Source organism: Colobus angolensis, unplaced genomic scaffold, assembly GCF_000951035.1.
Source record: "Colobus angolensis palliatus isolate OR3802 unplaced genomic scaffold, Cang.pa_1.0 Scaffold158, whole genome shotgun sequence".
Classification (NCBI taxonomy): Eukaryota; Metazoa; Chordata; class Mammalia; order Primates; family Cercopithecidae; genus Colobus; species Colobus angolensis.
The window spans coordinates 1,441,324-1,458,505 of record NW_012114688.1 but is presented as its reverse complement, the minus strand read 5'-3'; the positions used below and the strand labels follow the sequence as shown (position 1 = coordinate 1,458,505).

At 37.4% G+C, this 17,182-nt stretch overlaps 1 protein-coding gene across 12 annotated transcripts in view; it reads right to left on the bottom strand.

The window, feature by feature from the left end:
- The window catches only part of MIER1 (mesoderm induction early response 1, transcriptional regulator), a 67,801-nt gene that overhangs the window by 44,939 nt on the left and 5,680 nt on the right, over window positions 1-17,182 (bottom strand). For 7 of the 12 annotated variants that reach the window (XM_011936861.1, XM_011936860.1, XM_011936866.1 and 4 more), the window contains 2 exons: window positions 7,406-7,430; window positions 615-760 (listed from right to left, as the gene is read on the bottom strand). In XM_011936861.1, the coding sequence (XP_011792251.1) occupies window positions 615-760; window positions 7,406-7,430 (171 nt within the window). Of the gene's footprint in view, window positions 1-614; window positions 761-6,605; window positions 6,621-7,359; window positions 7,436-17,037 lie in introns of all 12 variants that reach the window. The other 5 variants (XM_011936862.1, XM_011936868.1, XM_011936858.1 and 2 more) reach the window with 4 other exon arrangements.

Below are 17,182 nucleotides of genomic sequence, written 5' to 3'. Positions count from 1 at the left end.
AGAGTCTGCAAAAGATACTGAATAGGAACAAAAAGATAAAGAAAACCAGACAGTGGTGTACTCCAGAATTCAAGTAAAAGAAGGGAGTGTTAAACTACATTGAATACTGCTGAGAAAAAGTAAGGTAGCAAGAGAAAACTGAACGTAACAATAGATATAACAAGGAAAGTTCACTGGTCACCTTGATAGGAAGAGGTGGAGATAATCTAGAACACTTTATGTAGTGAATGGAAGATGATATTTCAAGACATTTTTGGCTCTGAAGGAGAATAAGTAAAAGATATGGTAACTGGGGAAGGACAAAGGGTATATAAGAGGCTGTGTAGAATCTTTTTATAGTCTATTTTTGACCAGACCTTTTGTAGTAGAATCCTTTAATAGTCTATGTTTTACCAAAGTAACTATGTGAATTCTGTTATTTCACATAATAAAGTCATTGTTTTTAAAAGCCTTTCTTTTCAAACTTTAAATATACCACCTATGATCACACAGAATTTTTCAGTCGTTAATATATAAAACAATTTCTCTCCTAAACAGAGAATCAAAATTTCAAATCTTCCCTTTCCACAAAAAAGTCATAACTAATTCATACCCTAGCTCTACACGTTATTTACCCTTGCAAGATCTTCTATTTCAGAACTGAAGTTTGTTTCTCCTTCCATCATTTCTTCCTCTTCTAATGTTCGTTCATCATCAAAATCGTGAACCAGCATGTCAGCTGATGGATCAAATTCATGGTCATCTGATGTTGCTGAACCTCCTGGTAAGGAATATTTCAAAAAGATTGGTAAACCAAATTAAGTGGATCTTAGTAATATTAATGTATTTATTTTTATTTGAAGCTGGATGTAAGTCAAAAGTACCAAGAAAAAGCTACGCACAGCAACTATTATATATTGCTTTTTAACAGTTACAATGGCAAAATGGGAGGAAAATGTCTACAGTTTTAAAAGTGTTTATGATGTTATAAATATGAAACAAGTTGTAAATAATAAATGGTCATATCAAATAAGAACAGGTTTTTCATGTGGAAAAAAGTCACAATTCTTTTTTTTCTTTTTCTTCTTTGAGACAGGGTCTCGCTCTGTCTCAGGCTAGCGTGCAGTGACACAATCACAGCTCACTGCAGCCTCGACCTCCTAGAGTCAAGCGATCCTTCTACCTCTGCCTCCAAAGTAGCTGGGACTACAACCACCACACCCAGCTAATTTTTAAATATTTTTTTGGTAAAGGCAGGGTCTTGCTGTGTTGCCTGGATGGTCTTGAACTCCCAGGCTCCAGCAATCAATCTGCCTTGGCTTCCCAAAGTGCTGGGATTACAGGTGTACCTGGTCCTAAAAAACACAATTCTTAACCATTTGATTGATGTTTGATAGACCCAATGAGTTTGAACTCCTCTGGCCCATGAGGAGACTGTAAGTCAACCCTCCATGTCCACGGCTTCTGTGTCTGTGGATTCAACCAACAGCAGACTGAAAATATTAAGAGAAAAAACAAACAAACAAAAAACCTGGGTCTGCCTTCAACATGTACAGGCTTTTTTCTTGTCATTATTCCCCAAACAACACAGTATAACTATTTACATAGTGTTTACCTATATTAGGTATTTTGTATATATACACACACACACACCAGAGATTATGTAAAGCATATAAGAGAATGTGCATAGGTTATACACAAATACTATGTATTTTGTATCAGGGATTTGAGCATCCACAATTTTGGTATCTGAGGGAGGTTCACAGATATCGAGGGATGACTGTATAGTTATGTGAAATATATAGTCATCTGAATACACAGTCTAGTGAAGACACAGCTGCACTCAAATATTATTATTCTGTAAGTACTTCCTTGAAAATACATTCTAGTGGCTGGATGTAGCTGCTCATGCTTTAATCCCAGCACTTCACGAAGCCAAGACGGGAGGATCACTTGAGCCTGGGAGTTTGAGACCAGCCTGGGCAACATAATGAGACCCCGTCTCTAAAAAAAATTTAAAAATTAGCTGGGTGTGGTGCTGTGCGACTGTCATCCCAGTCAGTAAGGAGGCTGAGGCAGGAGAACTGCCTGAGCCTGGGAGGGCAAGGCCACAGTGAGTCATGATCACACTACTGCACTCCAGCCTGGGAAGCAGAGCAAGGGCCTGACTTTAAAAAAAAAAAAAAAATCTAATATTTGGGTAACTGTCCTTAACTTAGTGGATTTTAATCAGAAATAACCCAAAAGACTGAGAATAGCAAAATTTATCAAAACTGCATACAGAACTCTTATCAAAGGCATTAAAAATAATCTAGTAGGTAACTGACATGTGGTTGGGGAATACTGCTGGGCCCTGTAGGGTCAAGCTTTGTAAATAGCATAATGCAAAGGCTGGGCATACATAGTCTGTAAAATATCCCCATGTTTTACTACTGCCAATGTGGACCTAGATTTGCAAAAGCATTGTTTACTAATAAACAAATGAGTTACCGAACACTGAAAAAATTAGCAATTTTTAAAGTTTTAACTGTTGATGGTTAGACATTAATAGATGTACCTATTCTTTCATTTCACTCCAGAAAGAGAACCAATAAGTAAAGCAAAGAGATAGAGCTGACTTCTTGAAAATCTGACTATTATGAATAAGGGAGTGCCCAAGGCTTAGGGTTCTTCAGTTACAACAATTTTCAAAAGAATCATTTTTTGAGTGTTTACTATGTGCCAGACAGTATGTTCAAGCACGTCATATACATTATCTCAATTAATCTTCAAACAATCCTACGAAGTAGGTATTATCACCCCATTTAAAGAGGAAAAAAACAAAATAAAAACTCAAGGCTTAGAGATTTTAAGTAGCAAGTCTAAACTTACAAAGCCAGTAAACGGCAAAGATGAATTTGATTCTGGGTATACTAATCCCAACAACTATGCTTTTATTGCACTCCAAGCCTCCCGTAAATTAATTTAGTATACTGCCTCAAAGAATACTTAATGAGAGTCTATGTACTAAGACAAGTGAATGCCAGCCAGGTCACATGGCAAAGCACTTAACATCATTGTGCCCTGTCAGAAGCATAAGAAAATACTGATACTAGACCAGGCGCAGGGGCTCATGTCTGTAATCCCAGCACTTTAGGAGGCCAAGGCAGGAGGATTGCTTGAGCTCAGGGGTTCAAGAAAAGCCTGGGCAACACAGTGAGACCTCATCTCAAAAAAGAAAGGAAGAAAGGAAAAAGGAAAAGAAGAAAGGAAGAAAGGGAAGGGAAGGGAGAAGGAAGGGAGGGAGGCAGGGAAGGAGGGAGGGAGGAACTGATATTAAATAGAAAACTAAAAACATAATTATATGCCAAGTCAGATACCTTCTACCAGAGTATAGTAAAAATGAATAAACACTTATCAAAGTTTTAGAATAATTTACAAAATAAAAACTTTTGGCCAGGCGCGGTGGCTCAAGCCTGTAATCCCCGCACTTTGGGAGGCCAAGATGGGCGGATCACAAGGTCAGGAGATCGAGACCATCCTGGCTAACCCGGTGAAACACCGTCTCTACTAAAAAAAATACAAAAAACTAGCCGGGCGAGGTGGCGGGCGCCTGTAGTCCCAGCTACTCAGGAGGCTGAGGCAGGAGAATGACATACACCCGGGAGGCGGAGCTTGCAGTGAGCTGAGATCCGGCCACTGCACTCCAGCCTGGGCGACAGAGCGAGACTCCGTCTCAAAAAAAAAAAAAAAAAAAAAAACTTTTAGAAAAGCATATTATCTTAATTTTCTTCCAGAAATTAAGAAAAGCTTAGCACAGTTTCAGCAGAGCATCTTAGTACTGCTTGACGGAATGGACACAAGGGCTCCATAGGCACACAATTTGAGAAACAATAATATAGGTGTAGTTTTCTGTCCCAATCCTTTTCTCTTCTGAGTTTTCAAAAGAAAACTCTCCTCAAACTTTTCAGTTCACTCAGGAATCTTCTCGAACACTGAGTGGTCCAATAAATATGTATCCCCACAAATGATGCTAACAAATGATGCTATACTTTTCTCCCTTGTGGGCAGAAAGACCCTAAAAAGTCTTCACACCATCTCTTTGTATACTATTATCCCAATCAGAATATAATTGTAATTGGACACAGGTATCATCAAAAATAATTATGCTTAATTCCTTGTTATACTCTACTGACTTTTAAAAAAATTCAAATTCATGGGTATACAGCATCAAATCATGTGCTATAATTCACCTGATGTCCATTTTTTGTTATTATTTGCAAAGCCAATTATATATGAAGACTTGCCATTTCACTCCCTTATTACATCAAATAACAAAGTGTAGGTGAACTACTTCCTGTCTCACTCCAATTCCTTTCCCTACACGCACACTACACTTTTTTCCATAAACTTCCCATTTTCAGTTTTTCTCTTTCCTTAATCTGATCTGTTTCATCTGACTTCTTTTTGCCTTGTTCCTTAGAACCAACTAACCATCTTATTCTTGTCAATAGCTAGGTCCACCATTAGACTGTCTCCTAGGGAAAAAAAAAATCCCAATGATAAATCATTAGGGGTAATGGGTGTGGTGCTTTGTATACATTAAGTATTTTGTATCAGAGTTAGGCAAATGTCACTGCTTTGTCATGAAATCCCATGCTACTGCAGAAAAGGTACCTTACATCTTTTCAAAGGTAAATTCAGTTTGTATCATGTCTACTCATTTAACCACTTTTTAAATTATCTTCACCTCCATTAATTCCCTACCTCTAATGGCAACTAGTCTTACAGGTAAAAAGCCTTACATTGTGCCTCTACTTTGGCTTACACTGGAGACTACAAACAAAGCAATTAATGTGGTCATGTGACTATTATTACTAGCACTGATTGCAAAGTACAGATGCTACAGAGGATACAGCCTTTTCACCAGGGGACCGAAAAACTTTTTACATGACTATTGCTAATTTTCTCTACCAACTTTTATAACTGGTTGTAATTAGCATTATTTATAAGAACAATAAACACTGCCCTGGGCAGAAGCCTTATATGACAAATACTGTCTAACTCAAAAGATCTATCTCAGTCTGAAAACAAGCTAAAGAAAACCGGATTTTCTGAAAATTGAACTGAACTGAAAACTGAAAACATTCAATCTGTTAAGTATTCAACAAGTAGCAAAGTGACCAAAGACTTTTTTTTTTCTTTTTTTGAGAGAAGGAGTCTCGCTCTATCGCTCAGGCTGGAGTGGTGTGATCTCAGTTCACTGCAACCTTCACCTCCTGGGTTAAAGGATTCTCCCACCTCAGCCTCCCAAGTAGCTGGCCTATGAGCATGTGCCACCGTGCCTGGCTAATTTTTGTATTTTTAGAAGAGACAGAATTTCACCATGTTGGCCAGGCTGGTCTCAAACTCCTGACCTCAAGTGATCCACCTGCCTCGGCGTCCCAAAGTGTTGAGATTACAGGCATAAGCCACTGCGCCTGGCTAACATTTGTATTCTTCAAACTCCATTATTCTTCCAGTTCAGCCTAGGCTGATTCAAATGTAATGGAAACTGACAAAGCCACTTACTAATACCACTTTCTTAGTAATTATTTTATGTATCTATGTACTATCGGATGAATGCCTCAAAAATTCATCAGAAATATCTCAGTTTTATTTGCAATATCACAATACTATAAAAAACAAGTAGGACCTATTTTTTCTATGAAAACAATTTCTGTGTTTGAAAAAAAAAATCGGAAATAATTCCATGTTCTAAAAATGAATTTGGTGACCTAACACTTATGTAAGATCAGATTACTCCCAATCTTAACCATCCAGGATATACATATAAAACAGAAAGTTCAAAAAAAATTATTGTGTTTCAGAAATGCACAAAGCCTAACACACTTTACTCTCAAGCATATTAAAAAGAGTAAGATGTTGGCTGGGCGCGGTGGCTCAAGCCTGTAATCCCAGCACTTTGGGAGGCCGAGACGGGCGGATCACGAGGTCAGGAGATCGAGACCATCCTGGCTAACACGGTGAAACCCCGTCTCTATTAAAAAATACAAAAATCTAGCCAGGCGAGGTGGTGGGCGCCTGTAGTCCCAGCTACTCTGGAGGCTGAGGCAGGAGAATGGCGTACACCCGAGAGGCGGAGCTTGCAGTGAGCTGAGATCCGGCCACTGCACTCCAGCCCCGGCAACAGAGCGAGACTCCGTCTCAAAAAAAAAAAAAAAAAAGAGTAAGATGCTTTCAGCTGAAATCAAAAGGACAAAATCAGCGTCAACTGAGTACACTAGTCATTTAAAAAGGACATGGATGTGATCTAATTCAATCCTCAGAGTCCAATGATTCATGTTCATAGAAAGGACCTTGCACCATGAAAACAGGCGTATTTTATGTTAAGCATTGTTAAAAGCTTTCTTCCTAAAACTTAAAACACAGAAAGATGATTGCTTCAACAATCTGGAAAATTTAGTAATACAGAATACATCATATCTAAGTACTCAATACATGTGAGATGTTTTCAAATAAAACATTACTGGGCCTCACTTTCTCACTCTTCTGTATTGGACTACTCTTCAACCCACATATCCCATGCAGAAGGCAGTCCCATTTCTCTTGATAGTCACGGGACACTGAGGCTAAAAGACTAGTACCTGACTCTTTCCTCACTGCTTCAACTCCAGTGAATTACTACCATGTAGAAATACTGTACCCAGTGGTACCAGACCATGGGAACCCTAAATCCAGATTTCATATATAAAATATTCTTATTTTTAAAGATCACTACAGTGGCCAAACAAAAAAAATTTGTGGCACAGATCTCATTCAAGATCACAGGTTTCCAATCTCTAAGGAAAAAATGAATATGTGCTGTATTTGAGAAAGAATACAAAAATCCTAGATGTGTGGTCAGAACATAAAACTTGATCCTACTCAAATCTAAGAATGATTCCCTTATTTAGAATATTCCTTATTTACATTAAATATTCACTTGTTGAATCTTTTGCTTACTTTATTTTCCCCTCCCTCTGAAATACATTAACAATTTTTTCTCAAATAAAATACTTTGAAATTCCTACACAAGCAAATATTTCTAATGATTTCTATTTATCTATTCTATTAAATATTTCTAAGCTAACGATTCCTTTTTAAAAAGTATACTTTATATATATACTACAAGTCAAACAATAATGTACAACTGTGAGAAATACATACAGCAACTCACCAAAAAAAAGAAAACCCCCAAAACAGTCATTTTTAGGATGAAATCACAGCAGCCTCACCTGTACTTTCATGGGTAGTCAAACATTTCATCCATTTCTTTTTCCCCAGAGAAAAGAAGCATTCAGAAGAAAAGCAAGTCAGATAATAGTCTAACTCCTCTAGTCTTTATGTAACTAATAGGACAAATGTTACTCAAACAGAGATTATAAAAAATACAGAAAATACTTACCTGGACTTGAAGATTCAACAGATGGCTGAGAAGAGGAGAAAAGAGGAAAAATCAGTATTTCTGCACAATGTATCTTCACAAACATTACCAAAATTATTCAATGACTACTATGATGCCAAAAACTATGGTAAGTTTTAATGTCTGCATTTTAGTTCTAATGTCTGCATTTTCTAAGACAAACTAAAACTTCCCATATAATCCTTTCCCTTTCATTACATTTAAGCATAAAGAAAAATTCCAAAGACTCCTGAATCTAGAAATAAAGACAATAACATAGAGTTCAGATTTTAAAGGCACATGTGGGCCTCATAACATATGTGGTTTAAGTAGTATGATTTTAGATCTTGAGATTTTCTGAAATAGATTTTCTCCTATCAACACAGAACTATGCACAAAGTTTGCTATCAAGCTGGTCTCTGACTTAAAAAAAAGTGAGTGTGAGATGGGAGACAGAAATAATTTAGGACATTATCTCAAATAAAAATTAAGTTGTAACAAAGCAAAATGAAAAATTAAAATTCTATTTAAGCACCAAACACTATATTAGGTTAACTTTAGTGATAAACAATATATTTTTAAGTTATAACGGAATTAGCAAGCATTCAAGCTAAAGCCTAGAGAGTTTAGGTTATCTGATGCAAGACTACACAGATTTCCAATTATAATGCTTCTTCTACTCTACCATTCTACCTATCATAAATTTAACCACAACTTGAAAATTTGAAAATAAAACTGGTAGCAACTTATTTTAGTAATGTTACTGCTTGACAATGCACAATTGTGTTTTAGTTAATTCACAATTATAAACAAATCATCTACAAACGTAAGACTCTTACAAAACAAATATTAAAAACACAAAAGATGCTTCAAATAACATGAACTAAAGCTTCACCAATTCATTCGGAAGTATCTATTTCATGCCCATAAGAAAATACAGATGGTGGGAGGCCAAAAGCACTAGCAGAGGAAAGACAGGGATCTTGCAGTATTTTCTTTCTGCTGAGTAATGGGGAAGAGAGGCAAGAAGAAAACAGAAGAGTGAAATCCTCAATTTTTCAAAAACGATGTGTCTAAGACAAATTCCTATAGGGTATTAAAATTCTGTTTTTAAAACTGTCCATATTATGTAATTGTAGTAAGCATGGGATTCTATATTCCATATGGTGACTCACATTCTTTTGCAGCACACTATTTCAAAGGTCCTACTTTTTCTGTTAAATTCTTATAAGAGAATAATTCCTTCCTATAGCATTGTCTAGCAAAAATCTGACAATAACCAGTATTGCGTATTTCCAATGATACACCACTATCATTATTTTAAAGTTACTCTGCCAGAACACAGTAAATACAGTGCTACTTTTAAATCTCTTTATTCTAATGGGAAGCTGGAGAACAGAGTGACATGGCAAGAGTAATGTAACCACAAAAAGGGTTTCTAGCTTGCTTAACATCTTTTGGGCAGAGCTACACATTTCTGGTTCAAAACGGAGTTAACCACCACACAAATTATTACATAGTAAATCAATATTTTAAAATATTAATCCACTTGTGTTTCATGCAGTTATACTTCCCAACTGTAGGCACAACCTTCTCTGTAAGGCTACAAGCAATGTTAATGACCATCTTCATCTAATCCTATGCTCACTACCCACACAAAATAAGACTTACGAACACTGGAATAATTATTCCATTTAACAGTTTTCCGATTTAAGAAAAAAGGCTTTTTAATTACAAGTTACTTTACTGAAGAATAAGTTACATTTTTATTGATGCTAGATATTAATAGAGATTTTGAATTGTAAATGGTGTTCATATACTTCAGTTTGTAAAAGGCCTCATGAGTAGTGAATGCCAACAAATATCTTACTGATTGTTGCTCTGGTGGTAAATAAAGTTCTAAAAAACGCTGCAAACACTTTCCTATGATTAAGATACCAGATGCTTGAGGACAAGTAGCATTTGTAAGCACAGCTGATACAGAGTGCAACACCCAGTGTTCAAAGGTAACATTAGTGATTATGTCAGACATACTAGAATGTTTCAATGACTATGATTTAAAGGCATATCTAGATTAGCACAGGGGGAAAACTAGAGTGGTCTGCCTACAGATACATTTATTATCCATATATATTTTAGTATTTTACTTCCAAAATAAAATTCTGTTCTATATGTTTGGGGGTAGGATTGAGCTTAGATTATTTAAAGTTAAATATATCCCATTAAATCAAAGATGAGTTTCTAAAAAATTGGTATTTGAAAACATTTCATACTGTACACATTACTTTGTATAGCTAATTATCAAAAGTGATGATCTTTCAAAATAACAAGTGAGTTTAGCATCTTAATATAGGAGATTTGGGTGTGGAATAAGGGTACTTTTTATTTAGATATGAAATAAAATAGCACATCCAGCTTACATTTATATAGTGCTACACATTTTCTTTTCTTTTCTTTTTTTTTTTTGAGATAGAGACTTGCTGTGTCGGCCAGGCAAAAGTGCAGTGGCATGATCTTGGCTCACTGCAGCCTCTGCCTCCCAGATTCAAGCGGTTCTCCTGCCTTAGCCTACCAAGTAGCTGGGATTACAAGCGTGTGCCACCACGGCAGGCTAATTTTTGTATTTTTAACAGACACAGGGTTTCACCATGCTGGCCAGGCTGGTCTCAAACTAACCTCAAGTGATCTTCCTGCCTCGGCCTCCCGAAGTGCTGGGATTACAGGCGTGAGCCACCATGCCCAATCCAGTGCTACACATTTTCAAAAGCATCTAGTTAGCTGATCATAATCATAAATATCGGAATAATACCTGCCCCACCTACCTCATTTTATAAATCAGTAAACCCAAGGAGATACACTGACTAGATTAAGGTTCCATGGTAGGTGGTGAAGGCAGGCCTGATGTCTAGACCCTGACTCCTCCTTCTATAGTGTCCTTTTGTACCTTCTAGAGACATAACTGCTCAAAAATTTCACTCGTCACTTCTCTCCTTCTTCACTCTCATTTTTTTCTTTTTTCTTTTTTTTTGAGATGGAGTCTCGCTCTGTCGCCCAGGCTGGAGTGCAGTGGCGCGATCTTGGCTCACTGCAATCTCGGCCTTGTGGGTGCAAGCGACTGGCCTGCCTCAGCCTCCTGAGTAGCTGGGACTACAGGTGCACACCACCACACCCAGCTAATTTTTTGTATTTTAGTAGAGATGGGGTTTTACCACGCTTGCCAGGATGGTCTCGATCTCCTGACCTCATGATCCGCCCCCCTCAGCCTCCCAAAGTGCTAAGATCAAAGGTGTGAGCCACCGTGCCCGGCCTCTCTTTTCTTTTTGAAATGATTTTCATCAGTTCAAAGTATGTTTAAAATGTGACTGCAAGTAGTCATCTGTCATGTCAGACTGTTATCAGTCTTTAGAAACTGTTACCGTAACAATACCTTCCAGGAAAACCCCCAATATCTACCATTAATTACTACCATAAAATAGAAGGGAGAAAGGAGAGAGAAAAAGAAAACTAAGGAGGGTGCGGTGGCTCACACCTATAATCCTAGCACTTTGGGAGGCTGAGGCAAGCAAATCACCCTAGGTCAGGGGTTCGAGACCAGCCTGGCCAACATGGCAAAATGCTGTCTCCACTAAAATACAAAAAATTTTTGTATTTTTACAAAAAATTTGATGGCAGGCGCCTGTAATCCCAGCTACTTGGGAGGCTGAAGCAGAATTGCTTGAACCCAGGAGGCGGAGGTTGCAGTGAGCCCAGATCGTGCCACGGCACTCCAGCCTGGGCAACAGAGACTCCATCTCAAAAAAACAAAAACAAAACAAAACTAAAGCTAAGTAAGTGCTTATTTATAACAATACCTATTTTTAGAAAAAAATACTTTTAGGAAGGATGATTTAAAATTGGGTTTTAAAAAATATTTAAAATGCACTCATAATGTTACCAGTAGAAATAAGTTATGTCAACCACACTGGATATCATTTTGCCAACATGAACTTATCCTACTGATAGATTTAAAAAAAGACACCAAGACATAGATATATAACATTCACTACCACAAAGTTGTTTATAGCAAAAAGTTAGAAAACATTTAAAGTCCATCACTTAGCTGATTAGAAATGATACACAGTTCTTCCATACATAGTTCTCCAAACAATAGAACACTATGACTCCATTAAAAATAATGAGATATCTGTTTGTGTTGACAGAGGAATATATGCCAAAAAAAATTAGCAGTATAAAGAAAACCGTAGAACAGCGCGTAAACTGGGCTGGAATATGGAATAATACAGAATAAATTTTTTTTTCCTCAAAAGGACATACAAGATACCTGTTAACAATAGTTACGTCTAGGGAATGGGGTCAGGGAGAAGAGGCTTTTTTCATTTAATACAGTTCTATACTGTTGAAATTTTCTAACCACTTTCATGCACTATGCATTCTTTCTTAAAATGAAAGTCACTATGGACTGTCTTGTGGAATTATGAGACATTTTCATTTTCTTCCTCTAAATTTTGATTTTTAAGAAAACCTAGTACTTGCTACTATTTTTTAAGCCATAATTTTGAAAACTTCAGTGTTTTGGGGGTACATATTTATCTTATCTGAGATAGAAAACAACACTAGAGAGACAAAGACTGTATACAGAGTATGCATGGGCTAAAACAAATTAAAAACAAACTCTAGTAACTTTTATAGCAAGTTGACCCTTACCCACATATTTGTATGATTTAGTTGATAAAATTGCTAATAGTTGTAACAAATATTCAATGCCTCAGATTTGCTGAAATAATTCTTTTACATTTTTCTAGAACATGGTGGGAAATGTCCCACACAACAGAAAACTCTAATTTGAGAGTAAAGAAATAACTAACTACAACATTATCATTATTTTCACCAAAAAAAAACCCTAACAACAACATAATAGAAACATGAAGGAATTACTAGAATTTTTTATTCCCGGCAATCAAAAGCTTATTTTGAATGAGTATTACTGTCTGAACAAATTTTTCCCCTCAAACCAATTCCACCACCATTTTTAAGCGTTGCCATCATCTTCTTAGTTGTGTAGACTCAAAGTCAGAGCTTCTTAGAGCAATGGAGATGGGAATTAGAAGCCTAGAAAGAGTTATCCTGGTCCTACTTTAGGGTGAAAGATGGTTACCATGTCAAGGGCTCAATTGAGGAGAGGGCTCAATCTTCTCCTCCAATAAAATTAAGTTACTTAACTTTGTTGTTACTCTCAGGAATTCAGGGGTGTAAAAAGCTTAAGAAGGTACTTAAGTTAAAATTAGCAATTTACCATAGTAGTAACAATTCAGAAGGTAAAATGATATCATAGAAAATAAGGACCGGGAACAGTGGCAAACGCCTGTAATCCCAGCACAAGACAGGCGGATCACTTAAGGCCAGAAGCTTGAGACCAGTCTGATCAACATAGCGAGACCCTGTCTCCACAAAAAAATAAAAAGTTAGCCGGCGTGATGGCACATGCCTATAGTCCCAGCTACTTGAGAGGCTGCGAGGGAAGGATCGATCACCTGACCCAGGAGTTTGAGGTTGTAGTGAGCTATGATTCCTGCCATTGCACTCCAGCCTAGACAACAAAGACCGACCCTGTCTCAAAAAAAAGAAAGAAAGAAAAAGAAAATAAGCACTAGGAATACAGAAGGCTGGGTTCCAGTCTAAATTGTGCCATAGATGAATTGCACGACCTAGGACAAACTATGTAAACTCTCTGCTCAGTTTCATTTTCTCTGTGATCAAAAGATTTAGATTTTCTTCAAGACCTAACTTTACTTTTATTATAAATTGCTCTAGAAACCTAACACTACTAAGGAGTTTGTAGCTAAATGCATGAGATATGTTTAAATTTGTTTTTTAAAATCTAGGACTGTTAAGAAAAAAATCTCAATTTGCAGAAACACTTTCTTGAGGTGCTACTTTATGAATTTCATACCTACATAGTAACAGTTATTGTTCTAAGCCACAGAATAAGACAAACAGAACGAGCCCCAAGCAATGACTGGTACTTGAACAATTTAATCACTGCAATGAATTCTGAATAAACGTCAAGCCAGGCAGGCATTTCTAGATAGCTGATTACTTTTCATAAAGACATGCTTAAGCTTCAATGGCAGTGTTTTACTTCTGAATTATTAAGAAAACTTGTTAGTCTCACTTACCAGAATTATCTTAAAATAATTCACTTATTTCTCCCACCAAACCTTTCCCACTTATTCAAGTACCCTGACTCTTACTGCCACTGAATTAAGCTTTTTAGGACTCTCACGCACCGGTGATCTCGACCACTTTTAAAATATTAATAGCTCTGAAGTATAAACACACACAAAAAATTTCATTACTAGTGTGGAGAATTATTTGAAGCTTAAATTCACTGCAGTGAAACACATTTTGCTTAGAGTAGAAACTAACGTTTTCATGAGTAACATTTAACATAATCCTTCCTTAAAAAACAAAATCCAAACACACTCAAAAAATGTTAAGCAAGGAGTCCATTTTAAAGAGAAATGAATAGGTAAATGTGAAAATGAATAAACAGATTATATACCATCTTTGAAAGTACTAAAATACTTAAATAGAAAAAAGTAAATCCATTAATTTTTTTTCTCTTTATATCACAGAAATGTGGCCTAGGTGAAAAGATAGGTCTTGAATTGTGCCATGGATTTTTTTCCCTGAGAAGAAAGTCCCTTACATGTTTACAAACGCTAAAATAAAAGTCAAATTGTTCGCTCCCAAAGGTCCCTAGTACATTCCTTATAAAACCCAAAGGATCAACTATTTCTTCCTCTTATTTTTTCTCTCATTTTCCTCTTATTTCTGCAGTTAGTAAAACTGCAACTATCCTGTAATTTCCTTCCTTTAAGTGTGAGTAGAAGAGCGTCCTTTTAGAAGGTTGATAAATAATTTTAAGGGATAATAAGCAATGAGAAATATTGCCAAAAAGTATTAAGCAAGGGAGCATATGCCATTCATTCTAAGTACATTAAATATGGTTTTAGTGTTATAACTGAAGAACCAATATATACTTCCTATTATGGACTAAGATAATCAGATCAAATATAAAAAATCAGTATATCCTATTCACATCTAAGGCGTTTGTATTCAAGAATTAAACGTTTTTCTGGAAAAACATGGTCAGGGTCATGCTCTTGTAGGAAGCAACGATCTTTTTTTTTTTTTTTTTTTTTTAAAGCCCAGAAGCATAATAACTACATTTTTCTCTGGAGACATACTTCAATAACCTGTTTTCACCCTCAGATTTAACAAACAGATATATACTATTGCTTTGCACTTACTGTTACTTCACAAGCTATCCTTAAATCCTCAGATTTATTTGATCAAAAGCACAGTAATTCAGCATCTGGATTATTTCATCACATGCTTTTATATTGGCTTCATAAAGAATGAATCTACTGAGAGCTCAAAGTAAAAGCCAACCAAGCATTTCTCCTTCGTCCAATTTTTTTAAAACCACTGGTCTCAAAACTCATCGTAATTATTCAAGTATTGAGGCCAGGAAAATTATAAATCAATTGTACTTTTCAGTTCTTCACCCGTCTTAGATTTTTTTGTAGGACACAGATCACGAAAGTTCCTCTAACTCTTCCCCAATTCACTATATATGAAACTATCCACAAGCAACTGAAGAATATAGAAGATAAATTGTTTAAAGATATCAGGTCATTAAATAAACACTAAAAACGAAATTCCAGTTATTTCCTTCTTGAAGTTGAACCATCCATGCGTTCCTACAAAACATTCCATTCTCGAACTGATAAAATATTTAAGAAAACTAAAACATACATTAGAAAATATTAGGAAATGACTGATTAGTGAATCAAAATATCTTTTTCCTTTAATTTACAATAATGCAACCATCTTTAATTTTTAAAACAAAAAAGTTAACATAATTTCTTTTATATATTAGATTTTTAGTACCCTCAGCAGTAAAATGTTTTTTAAAAACACAGAAATTTTAAATTTAAGTTTTTTTAACTTAAATTTCTCTGTATAAGCTATTTTCTTTCAGTAATATCTCGCCTTAGTATGACTACACACCTTAAAGTTCAAACCATCCTGAGCAACATCATGAGAGAAGAAACCACGTTACCTATGTAGCACACTGCTGCTTATGGGATACTCACTGAAAGGGGTCCACTGAAGACACTAACTGACAAAATGTATAAATTCAGCTACACACAACTCCTTAAACATGAAGGAAAGTAACACTTAAGAATAAGAACCTCACCAGTACTAAAATCCAGGTACCGATTGTCAGTCTACTGGAACAAACGCAGTCACATTTTGGGGAAACAGAAAGTACTACGTTCTCCAATTCGTGTGCCTGGAAATACAATTCTTTAACCACCAAGAGCAAAAGAAATGAAAATAAATCTAAGATCTAAATTTAGTTGTAAATTAGAAATACTGAATGTTTAAAAAAAAATATTGGCAGCAAACAGTCCTGACTGCTACAGTAAAATCTCACCCTCCTTCCTAAATCTGTTTTGAGGTGCCTGTGAAACCATGAAAATGGCAATTCAAACAAGAGAAATGCCTTATCAATCAAAACTTACAGTGCCTTATTTCAAAGGAGACATAAAAAAATCCAGATATATCATCTCAAACTCCCAGAGATAAAGAATACTGAAATTGTTCCACGGGTAAGGAAAAAAGGAAACAAAACAAATCCTCACAAAACTTCAGATATTTTAAAGGTTTAAACTTCCAGTTACCTAAAGTTCCAGCAGCATATACTTAGTTCCGATTAATGATAAATCAACAGCAGTTGTATGCCCGCCAAATGCGGCCCAAATATGTAAAATCAAAGAAAGGGGCTTTGGGAACTTGTTTACTATAAAACGAGCAAAAAGAAACAAGAAAAAGCTTCTCCAATGAAAGAAAAATTAGAAGAGAAAGAAGAATAGGTAGCCTTGATTTGGAAACGGAGGGGGGGGGGCGGGAAGCCTGGAAAGTGAAGGTGGTGGGGGAGGTGGAAAAGCAACTCAGAGGTTGTACCTTGGGGAGAGGGCGATAGAACTGTCTGGATAAATGGGCAGACTCCCCCCCAACCTGGAGGGCTGGACTGCGGCTGGCCAGGTTAATTTCTCCACGCTCATTTTACCACAATCATGAAAATTACAGAGTTAAAGGCCATCAGCCTTACGTTTTCCCCACCAACACAGACTGGATGTCAGTCGTAAACGGATGGGGGTGACGCGGAAGGGCGCAACAGCATCTCGGTTAGGAAGGGAAAAAACTTCGCAAGAGGAAGCAGCAGCTTCTCTCCTGGCCCCTAGCACCGGCCGGCGAAGTTGCGCCACAGGCACCCCTTCCCCGGCGGGCGCCCCCTCCCCCTCGCCCCGCACTACTACGCTGCACTACCCTTCAAACTGCCCCCGAAGTCCAAGTACGCCTCCGCTTCCTCCTAACCCCGGACCCATCCCAACTAAGTTCCAGGCGAAGCTCCCGCCCAGAGCATGGCCTGTTCCAGACAACAGGTGGGCAGTGGCGCCAGCAGGGCCGGGCCTCTCCTGGCCAGGCCCACTCCACTCCTCCCCGGCCCAGGGCCGGGGGCGCCCGGCTCCGGGACAGGGAGGGGGAGCTCGCTCCCTTACCTCCGCCATATTTGCCGTACTGCCGGGTCACATCTCCGCGGCGGCCGCAGCTGGGTCACCGCCAGAACCCGGATGTGAGACTCAGCAACGGGACTCCGGCCGCTGCCGTCTCTGCCGCTCCCGCCGCCACTGCCTCGGCGGGAAC